This window comes from Denticeps clupeoides, chromosome 1, assembly GCF_900700375.1.
Source record: "Denticeps clupeoides chromosome 1, fDenClu1.1, whole genome shotgun sequence".
Taxonomy (NCBI): domain Eukaryota; kingdom Metazoa; phylum Chordata; class Actinopteri; order Clupeiformes; family Denticipitidae; genus Denticeps; species Denticeps clupeoides.
In genome coordinates this window covers 6,018,161-6,029,488 of record NC_041707.1, presented here as the reverse complement: position 1 = coordinate 6,029,488, position 11,328 = coordinate 6,018,161, and the positions used below count along the sequence as shown (strand labels likewise).

Here is an 11,328-nt window from a genome sequence, read left to right as displayed (position 1 = left end):
GGCTTTGTACAATCCTGGCCAGGACCCAGCACAACAGATGGGCTTCTTTGGAGCACCGTTGACAGACTCCTCAAGCGGTAAGGCGGTTTGGATCCGGATGACCACGTTGGCGAGGTGACTGCGTCTAGTCACGCTGCCTTTTGGGAGAGATTGAGCTGGCAAAGCAGATGAGGCATAGATCCGTCTGCTGTCACATTTAGATCTGACATTTTCAGCCCTGCTCATGTTCAAAACCAGTCAGAACCTGTTTGAATGCAAATGTGAACACAGACATGAAAAAATTGCAACTATACTAATGACCTAAAGGTTCTTATCTTCTCCTTTTGCTTATTTTAAGGTTTTTATGTGCATCCTTAATGCCTCCTTTCACACACCCTCATCCATATTTCGGTCCCTAATTTCATGTGTGATTTTTCTCATTATACATCTGAGGTGTATAGATCTTACCAGAAACATCTCACACCAAAGCCGGCAGTTAGCGTCGTCTTATGAATACACCCCCCCACCCCAAGCTGACAGCAAAGAGTTAACAGACACCGCCCCCTCCTCTCCTTTACAGCATCCCCATCTGCACTCCAAAGGATTCTCAGCCCATCAGGGGCCAGCATCCCTCTCAGCCAATGGGAAGGCTTGGAGGTGATGTCATGCAGAATGAAGTAGCGGTGGTGCTGCTGCTGAGGCTGGAAGACTGGGCGAGAGCGAGCCGCACCAGTACACCTCACGCTACTCTGCAGAGGTAAGTGACGGGCTGCACTGCAGCCTTATCCTGACAGGAAATTTGCATTCTATCGTGTGCCTCGTTTTTTTTTTTTTTTTTTCCTGCTGTGTTTGCAGAGGGGCTTTTGTGATATATGAATAAAATTCATCTTAATGATGGCTTAATTAAGCTGTCTGCATTACTGCATGTCAAATATGAAATAATATTTATATGCTTTCAGTAGTTCCATTTTTAGTGATACATTGAAGAACACATTATAGCTTTGTTTTTTTGTGTAAATTTGACATTAAATACACTTTTCCTAATTAGGTCATTAGAACCAGTAGTATTTTGCATACTGGACACATACTGGAATCTGAATTCTTGTATTTCTAGAATGCAAATGATGCATCCAGCTGAACTGATTTTCTGCTCCAGTCTCAGCAAAAATGATCCTTATTTGTTTTTAGTCTGGCTTTTTATGTATGTATGTATGTATGTATGTATGTGTGTGCAGACACTTTTGTATTCGTGCAAGAATGATTTAGAACAGCCGGGCAGGGTTCAGGTGCACGGTTCACAGGCAGGCGTCACTGACTCAGAAACTGGCTGTGCATGAAAGTTGCTTGAAACACACCACCTACCAGAGTTGTAGTATTACACAGAGATGACGAACTCATTTTAAAACATTACAGACGTAATATATAAGATGCAGATACGATATGCAATCTCTGTGGCAGCACTTTAGAAGCAGCATCGAAGACATAGAAACTCCTACAGCTCCGTATGGTGCTTGAATGGGCCTACTCCTCAGCGTGGGAGGAGGTGGCAGGGCTCGGTAATTGTGTGTGGGCCGGACACGGCATGTGGAGGTAGATTCTTTGAGAGAGGGAGAGAAAGATCGTGGTTAGTGGGAGGACAAGTTTGGCACGGGCATGAAAGCAGTTTTGTAAGCAGTGCCTGGTGATAGCTGTGCTCAGGGCTGATAAGAGGTTTCCTGTGCTTCTCTGAGATAGCACTATTGGCAACCGTGAAGCCACAATGGTATTTATTTCAGATTGAATTTTTAGCATTTTTTCAACATTTAATGTTATTTTCTCTCGATCAGTTATGACATCTGAAACCTATGAAACCTGAACCTTACTTTTTATGTTCTAGGACAATTGCAGGACAATTATTGACCTCAGTTAAAAGAGGAAAGATGACGCTTGCAGGTAAGTCTGTGCCTTTATGTAGTAAATTCTACTCTTGAACGTCACTTCAATTGGATTTTAATGAGAAGAACATGACCATTGCAATCCATTAGTGTAGGCCGTGTTCTGCATCCTCTGATCTGTGAGTGTGGAGATACCCATCAGACTGCTTTGTGTGCTTCTGTCCTACAGCATACAGAGAGAAAATGAGGGAGCTCCCCCTGGTGTCCCTCTTCTGTTCCTGCCTTCTACCGGAGCCTAAAGAAAAGTCCATCAAAAAGCCTCAAGGTGACCAGCATGGTTCCCCTCTGCGGTGCTGAACAACTGAACTATGAATGGCTGAATGGAAGAAGCTCTGAATTGGATACATGAATAAATATGATGTAAAACACACCTGTTCCTTTTTACTTACAGGGGTGGTGGACCTCAACCTGTGCATCATCAAAGACATGGAGGTGATCGAGCTGAACAAACGCACGTCTGGACAGGCCTTTGAGGTCTTCCTGAGGCCACCTTCCTTTGAGGGCAATCACGAATTCCACCCCACCATACCTCCCCGGAGGGACCCCTCCCTCGAGGAGATCAAGAAGAAGCTGGATGCAGCAGAAGAAAGGAGAAAGGTAGGACAGATATGTGATCTGTAATATATACATTTAGATATACCTAAAAAAAAAAATTAAATAATCCCTGTCACTGCATATGAAATCCTCACCGTTCTTCCCATTTCCTCCAGTGCCAGGAGGCCGAGAGACTGAAACAGCTGGCCGAAAAGCGGGAGCACGAGCGCGAGGTGGCCCAGAAAGCCATCGAAGAGCACAACAACTTCATCAAGATGGCCAAGGAGAAGCTTGAACAGAGGATGGAGGCCAACAAGGGAAACCGGGAAGCTCACATTGCCGCCATGTTGGAGCGCCTACAGGAGAAGGTACGTCGCTCCATCACCAGGCCTGAGCTCCTCAAACGCATGGCCAGATCTGCAACAAGTGTCGAAATGTGTTTTCTGCTGCTCCGTTCTAATGTTGTGCGTGTGCATCTTCTCCCTTTGTGTTTCAGGACAAGCACGCTGAGGAGGTGAGGAAAAACAAGGAAATGAAAGAGTTCCAGTAGAGAGAACTTGTTTCTCCGTCTCTTTGTGAAACAAGGCGGGGGAGGGGAGGGGGGGCTCACGACTGACGTCACAGAACATGGAAATTCGAAATGTTTAGGGAACCTTCTGGAATGGGCCTGAAAGCCGCACTTTTATACTGATATACGGCGCGTTTGCACCGTTCGTGTGCTGTAAAATGAGAGCTGAATATCCATGTGAGGAGCAGCCCTAATCGCTGTAGGATAGATGTTTGTGCTGTGGAATTGTGGCCATCATACTACTGTGACTGTGTGTTTTTTTTAGCATGTTAATCTACATATTTGATGGCTGGAGAAGTATTATAGCCATCGGCGCTTTTGTGTGTAGCGTCTGTACACCCTTTCTGTCTGAGTAGTTTTGTAGGAGGCTCTGAGCTTCACGTGTGATTTTTTTTTTACTGTGCCTGCACGTTGCTACCAAACGGAGATAAAGTGCTGTTGAAAAGCCGCTGGTGTGTGAATGTGTGCTTTTGTCCTGTTGCCGGTGTCGTCCTCGCGCTAACGCCTGTGTCTCTGAACTCTGTATTCCAGGTGCCTTGAGTCACAGCACACGCTGGACATTTCGGAGGCCGGTCGCCAAAGGACCGAGCGTAAAGCTCAGCTTGATATTTTGGGACACGTTAGGTTGCGCTTTTGAGAAATTATCGTGCGAAACGAAGGGACCCGATGCTAAGAGTGAAGGAGGGGTTCGGTCCTGTTCCGTTATTCAATCGGGCTTGAACCCTGAAAGAAAAATACAAATTAAAAAAACGGGAGTGACCTTCTCTACCTTAATCCGACGCACAGAGGGACCTCTGCGCTTCACCCATGTGCCAACAGTGCCAATGACTGATGAATAAGTGTGTGTGTGTGTGAGCGTGTGTATACCTCAGAGAGGATTTGAACTTCACGAATGCACTGAAGAAGAATGGTTTCTTTCCATGAGAATTTGTTCAAACTAATTTCACTTTTAAACAGTTGAGAATCAGCTGGACTCCGATGTGGCTGTTTATTATTGTACAGAAATTGTAATATATTTTAGATGTGGAGGGAATTAAAGGAGAATGATGAGAGACTTTTTTGTTCCTGTGATTTAATTAATGTTTTGTGCAAGTGTGTGTATCACCGGAACAACACTTAGCCCTTTTTTAGCAAATTCAGTGAAGAAATGAAGAAAAATTTATTTCATTCATTCATTCATAAATTGCGTGTTCCCAAAGGTTTTGATGAGAACAGTTAATTTTGGGCACAGTACAAGCAAAGAATTGCAATTTAGGAAGCAAACTAAAACTATTATATTCATAGATTTGAATGTTTAACCTTTTGGATATTTTGGGTACTTTAGCACTGGTCCAATCAACAAGTTCTTCACATTTAAAGTAATATTACCAATGGAGAGTCTTTATTGACTTTCTCTGAAATAAGGGAGCATAGAGCCAAACATAGAAATGCATGGTTTTATTCAATAAATAATCCTACCACAACCACATACTTTGCCATTAAATAGAATAATAAATTACAAATAGGCTTAAATATTAACTTAATGTCAATTTTAAAAAATGCAGTCCCACACTGAAGAGTCTGCAAAAATCCAACAAGCCTCCTGCCGTTATTGGTACTCAACCTGGTGACGTACGCAAGTGCAGCCTACGGAAATGGTCTTGGACTCCAGTCGGAAGTAATATGTGTCCCCAACTCCTGTTACCCTTCTGAGGATCAGCACCTCGGTCAGGATGGGCTTCGACTGAAGATCCAATGTCTCCTGTCCTTTCGAATTCAGACATCCAGAATACAAACACCTGGCTTCCATGATCGTCCTGGGAAACCGAGAGTCGTCTTCTGTGATGCTGTCGGGGAGGAAAAATTTGAGTTACATGAAGCTCTAATAATCCAACAACAACAAAAACCATTAGCGTCTTTACACAGTAGGTGTAAAGCTCAGATCTGTCTGGCCTGAAGCGCAACCACAGACCACATACCTAGAGGCCATCTGACCCCCAAAGCCACAGGCTCTAATCCCAGTCACTGGGACAAAACACTGTGTCCTTCCAGGGGACCAAAACCAGAAAATGGTGGTCGGCCGATATCTACCATTAAGTGATTTATAAAGGACATTGTGATCATGTGATTGTTGGAAGTGTAAACCCAGTGTACCCTCACCTGTAGACCCAAGGAGAGAGAGAGCTGTTGTTGATCGGACGTCTCGCTGGGCCGCTGTTCAGGAACTTGCTGTCCAGGAGCAGACTGACTCTGGGATGGTCTGGCTTTTGGTTTTCTGCTGTGGTTCCCTTTCTGCCATGACCCTTTGCTCCAGATTTAGTAGGTGCCCCCTGGGCCACCATCAGCATCATTGAGATCCCCACCATGAGGGCCACCTGTAAAGAGTAAGAAAAGCAAAGAATGCGAATGGTAAAAACAGGGAGAAAAAAAGAGCCCTGTGCCGCTGTTCATGATGTGGCTAAACTCACCATGAGAATCTGGAACTTTCTGTGAGATGAAAACATTGTGTGCAGCCAGTGGTTTGTGCTGGTTGTGTTACTCGCTTCCGTGTGTTGGTGAAAGAGCAGGCTTATGCTGACTTATATACTCATCAAAGTGCATCTGTCATTTCCTCTGAGCCTTACTTGCCTTTGATGGATGACCTTGATGAAAGTGTTGCTGCAGTCACTTTATTTATGCTGAATGCAAAAATGATAAAATGAATGTCCATTTGAATTTACACAATACTAATTGGAAAAAAATAACATGACTTAAAAATCAAGCATTTTCAAATCACACATTACTGCAGCATCAAATCAAGCAAGAAATATACACAGTATATTTATACACTATATATACCTATATATATACACACACACACACACACACACACACACACACACAAACATATATATTTATATTCATTATTTATAAATAATTATTTATATATAATTAAATAACTAAAACTGTGCGTGTGTGTGTGTGTGTGTGTGTGTGTGTGTGTGTGTGTGTGTGTGTGTGTGTGTGTATATATATATATATATATATATATATATATACTGTGTATATTTCTTGCCTATATATAGGCCTAAAGTTTGGACACACCTTCTCATTCAGTATGTTTTCTTTATTTTCAAGACCATTTACATTGGTAGATTCTCACTGAAGGTATCAAAACTATGAATGAACACATGTGGATGCCATGTACATTTCTATATATGACTAATAAAAGATTCTTTCAGGTGACACTCTTGACCTCATTTAAATGTCGCCCTAATGTTTCCACTTTCATTACCATTTGATACCATAACCTCTTTATACATTGACATCTGTGCTCTTTATTTGATCACGATGTAGATGGCATCTGAATAAGTGCAAATGTGAAACATTTATAGTATATCATGAATAAAAAGTTCTATTTGTATTTATAAAGTTAAAGTTGAACAGAAAGTTTAATGTCTGAATCAGCTACGGTGTCAAACTAAAAAGATAATTATGTCCATTATTTAATTGCATAATTGCATTATGTGGTGTTTATAGTATTGAAAATACTTTGTTCTCTCTTTATGCCTTCACACCTTCATGGTTCAAACAATCAAGGTCATTAATGGAAAAAATCGGTGTGTGAGCTTAATTTAGTAATGAATGGAACCTCCATCACGACAGGAAAATGCTGCCTTCTGCAGGTGCTGGCCAGGCCTACAGAGTTGAGAAGATGTAACTGGCTTTATTCCGTTGTACAGATGTGTTTCTAGGGCGTGTAAGAACAGTCTACCGCAGATCGTGGAAATTTACTCAACTCAAAGTCTTCCTGCACCATTCCACGTCCTTCACCAGCTTCACTGCTGGTCTACTGTTTCTCCATGTAGGGCTACTGCATCACCAGTGCAGATTCCTGTCATCTACCCGATATCTACACCATGAGGGCTGCAGGTCATGCCAGCCTGGGAAAAGCAGCCTTGGACAAGGCCCAGGATACAAATAATTCAAATAAAATACTCAAAACACATTAAAAACCATATTTTATTATTATCGTGAAAATCTCCAATATTGAAAACATCCATTCACATTAATAAGTGTAATACAATATTTTGAAATGGACTGAAGGAACAAAAGTTGTTTAAAATGTTGTCTTACAAAATGCCATGCAATCGAAAAGTGTGTCAACACCCCCAATGTGACTGGAATTGTAATGATGCTATATCTGGTAAAACTGCAATTTAAGACATATTTAAGTAAAGTCTTTTTTTAAATGTATTTACATTAACTGATTTTTTCTCACATTAAGTATGACTGCGCCTTTTGCATGAATTATTAATCTGTCTGATTCCTTGCTTATACAAAATTCAATTTAATGGGAACTATGTAAAACCTAAACCCAAAATGGGTATTTTATACTCCCACAATAGAAAACCCAATAAGTAAAATAATTTTTACTTAATTTTTTGGGGAAGGGGGGGGGGGGGGGCCATCACAGTGATCGATGACAGGTGAGAGGTATTTTCCATGACCTCAGCATTGCAGCTGGAGCCGACTGTGGTGTGACTGACCCACATCTGGGGATTCTGAGCCCACACATAGCCCCAAGTGGTTAAATATCCAGGAACACCCATCAGGGTTTGCAACACACACGCAACACACACACACACACACGTTGTCTGCAAGTGTTGTGTAGTTATCTCATCATTCATTAATAATGTACTGTTTTTATTCAAATTACTAGTATGTTAATTTAAGCCAGCTACACACAATGCACAATGTTGACAAAGCAAGCTGTATGAGTGAGTGAGTGATTGAGTGAGAGTTGTGAATAAAAGATTGGTGATGAATGAAGTACACATTTGAATAGCTCCACCTGAAGCAGAGGTGTCCAATGTCCAAGTGTAGATACTTGGAAAAGGTTTTGATTCACCTTCTTCAGTTAAAGTGAAAAGGTAGAGGTAGATTTATATACTTACAGTATGAAAGTAAATCCTAGCCCTATCAGAGACAACAACTGCATTTACATCTAGAGCATTTATCAGACGCCCTTTTCCAGATCGATTTACAATCAGTAGTTACAGGGACAGTCCCCCCTGGAGACACTCAGGGTTAAGTGTCTTGATCAGGGACACAATGGTAGTAAGTGGGGTTGGAACCTGAGACTTTGTGGTCTTCTGGCAAGGGTTTTACTACTTACCATCTTTCTTACTATTTCAGACAAAATTAACCTCATGTGACATAAATACAATTGTCAGGGCATGTGGCATGGCAGGGGGAAAAGGACAACTACCAAAGAAAAGGGGATTTATACATAAAAAATAAAACTGAAACTGAACAATCATGAGGTTCAGGACACACACTATGAACTGGGGCAAAGGTGGCCTAGCGGTTAAGCAAGCGGCCCTGAAATCCGAAGGTTGCTGGTTTGAATCCCGATTTGCCATGGTGCCACTGAGCAAAGCACCGTCCCCACACATTACTTCCTGGGTGCCTGTCGTGGCCGCCCACTGCTCAAAAAGCAGAGGACACATTTTGTTGTGTGTATTGTGTGCTCTGCTGCAATGACAATCACTTCACTTTCAATAACTGGTCTGGAACACAGGATCGTAGCAACCTGAAAAAAAGTGATTTTCATTGTGAAACACTGCAGCAGAACATACAATGCACACATATAACATACAATGTGTGTGTGTGTGTGTGTGTGTGTGTATATATATATATATATAGTATATAGTAATCTGAGAACAGTAATCTGTAAAAGTATTTTTTAGCTTTCTGCAAGTCTTTTATGCGCTGAATCATTTTTGTTCCTTGAACAAAGAGGAGTGTGTGGTTAGTGGGGGGGGGATACAGCTTGAAAGTGGAAATATTAACGAGGTCACAGAAGTGCTGAGCGATTTTATTTGCGTCTCTTGGGTGTCATGTTGCCATCAGTTCAGGCTGAAAGTCTTAAAGCCACATCACTGGGAGATTGTGACATCATTCCGGAAGGTTGTGGCAAACAGTGGCAGGGCATTCTGTTGACTGATGGTAACAGTGCTGATAAAGAAATAGCTGATGTGGTTGGGGATGCCAGTGATAACTACTAATGCTTTAAAAAACTTTTTCAAGTTTTGGCAAAAACATTCTTTGCAATCAAGAAACATCCAATTTAAAATAAGAAATGTGTATTGAGTAGTTTTATAAGCTTGCTTAGGATGCATAGGTTTTAATCATGGAAGAGAGGGGTGGTAAGCAGGGGTGCATACAACTGTGAATGGAATATACGTCTAATAAGAATAATGGATTGAATGGACAAATAACCAAAACCTTTATATGTGGATTTTTTTAAAATGTCCTCTAAATCAGAATTGAGGACATTAATAAAGTGCAGACTTTCAGCACTTTTATTAATAAGAGTAATTTCACTTGTTACAGAGCCACACCATGAGCCACAAGCTGGGTTGTCCTGGTACAATTTTACATTCATCATAGTTTAATTTAATATTGTTATTTTGAAAGATAGAAAACAAATGCAGCATACTGCAAATTTGTCCGTTTTGGATCAGGTAAAAAAAATCACCTTTCTGCAACTGTCCCCTGACCATAAATGTGCTCTGAAGCATAACTGATTTAGGGTTTTAACAGAATGACTCTACAGTGTGAGAACCCTGTAGGTGGTAAATATAGGACAGGGTACTTTGCAGGAGTAGGTGTAGATCTTTATAGAGCATCTTTTGTGTCTGATGGAGAGATAAGTTTCTGCACGTTGTAGCTGCGGCAGCTCATTTGCCACATACAGAATTCACCCAGCCCTTATGCTATGATGCTTGGAACTGCAGAGTTCATTCTGGTTTCCTGTCAGCTAGGTGACTTTGTTGTTTGTAAGAAAAAATGAAAACTTTTATTTAAATATATATTTACTGTGGAGTTATTATTTGCATGTTTCAGTGCAAATTGTTAATTTTTTTAACAAAACCCATAAAATACTATGTGTGACTATTTGTTTGCTAATTTCCAGTATGATTTCCAATATGATCCAATATGACCTTTTTACTTTAACTTCAAATTGTGCGAAAATACAGAATGAAATTAAAGTCAGTGGAAGTGGGCTGGGGGTGGACTAGAAGGTTGTGGTATAGGTGGTAATGGTGAACCACAGGCCCTTGCGATTTACTCTATTTATGTCAAAGGTTGCAAAAGTGATTTCAAGGCAGTGTTTCTATTATTAATTTGAATAATAATTCTAATCATTCTAACAATACTATTTTTGATTCTTTTATGTCATTTAACATAGACTTTTTTTTTTTTACCAAACAATACAAAAATGTATAAATACATTATAATTTTTCTTAGTCTAGCACCTAACAATCTCCGAGCATGCTCTTCACTGACAAGTCTAAGCCTTATCAGGGCTCTTAGTTTGTAAACTCAATATTCTATAGAAATCGAACGAGAATTGCTGGTGTCTTCCTCTTGTAAGTCGCTTTGGATAAAAGCGTCTGCTAAATAAAGTAAAGTAAAGTAAAAGTAAAGTAAATACTTTTAAACTGAAGTGAAAATGAAGTGATTGTCATTATGAAACACTGCAGCACAGCACATGGTGACATCACCCTTGACCATCACCCTTGGTGAGCAGTGGGCAGCCATGACAGGTGCCCGGGGAGCAGTGTGTGGGGAACGGTACTTTTGTTCAGTGGCATTTTGGAGGATCAGGATTCGAACCGGCAACCTTCTGATTACGAAGCCGCTTCCACCACTGCCTAGCCTTGCCTTGATGACCAATTAAGTTAAATTATTGAAATGTCACTAGCACTCTTAGAACAAATTTAGCACTGACTAAAGCAAGGGGCGAAACACAGTGTGTTGTTTTAATACATAACATAAGAATAAGCACTACTCCAAAAACAGGGGCAAACACAAACAAACCCTCAGGTGTGTGGCGATGGCCAGAACTGAAAACTACACACATAAGTTACACGGTCCACAGAAATGTCACAGCCCCTGATGGGCGGCTCAATAGCACCTTATAACACCAGTCCCGGCGTCGGACCCTCCCGGACCCTCCCGCGATGGTTTACACGGACGCACACACACACACAGACAGAGACAGACATAAGAGAGGCTCATCTGGTTCCCTCTCTGGGCTCTTCGGGACCTCCTCAGGAGACACAGCCAGGATCACGGGATGCGCGACCCTCTCACCGCCCGCCAGTGCTGAGTCTTCCTGCACAGGATCCTGGATGGTGCTGGGTGTGGTTGTGGGGCAGGGTTTGATCCCTGGCTTGGGCTCTGGCCAATCAATCTCTGCCCTCAGTCTCACCAGGAAGTCCCGAAGTCTGTCTCTCCCCGCTGCAAAAGGGCATGTACCTGCTGCATGTACCTGCTGCTCCT

The 11,328-nt window shown here is 41.6% G+C and overlaps 1 protein-coding gene across 1 annotated transcript; it reads left to right on the top strand.

The window, feature by feature from the left end:
• The first annotated feature begins 636 nt into the window (after positions 1-636).
• Positions 637-4,069, top strand: stmn4l (stathmin-like 4, like). Its single transcript, XM_028977169.1, has 7 exons — positions 637-736; positions 1,856-1,911; positions 2,083-2,178; positions 2,305-2,510; positions 2,624-2,815; positions 2,944-2,961; positions 3,547-4,069. Exons 1-7 carry the CDS (start codon positions 645-647, stop codon positions 3,553-3,555), a joined length of 669 nt encoding a protein of 222 aa, XP_028833002.1. The 5' UTR covers positions 637-644; the 3' UTR covers positions 3,556-4,069.
• Positions 4,070-11,328: the final 7,259 nt, after the last annotated feature.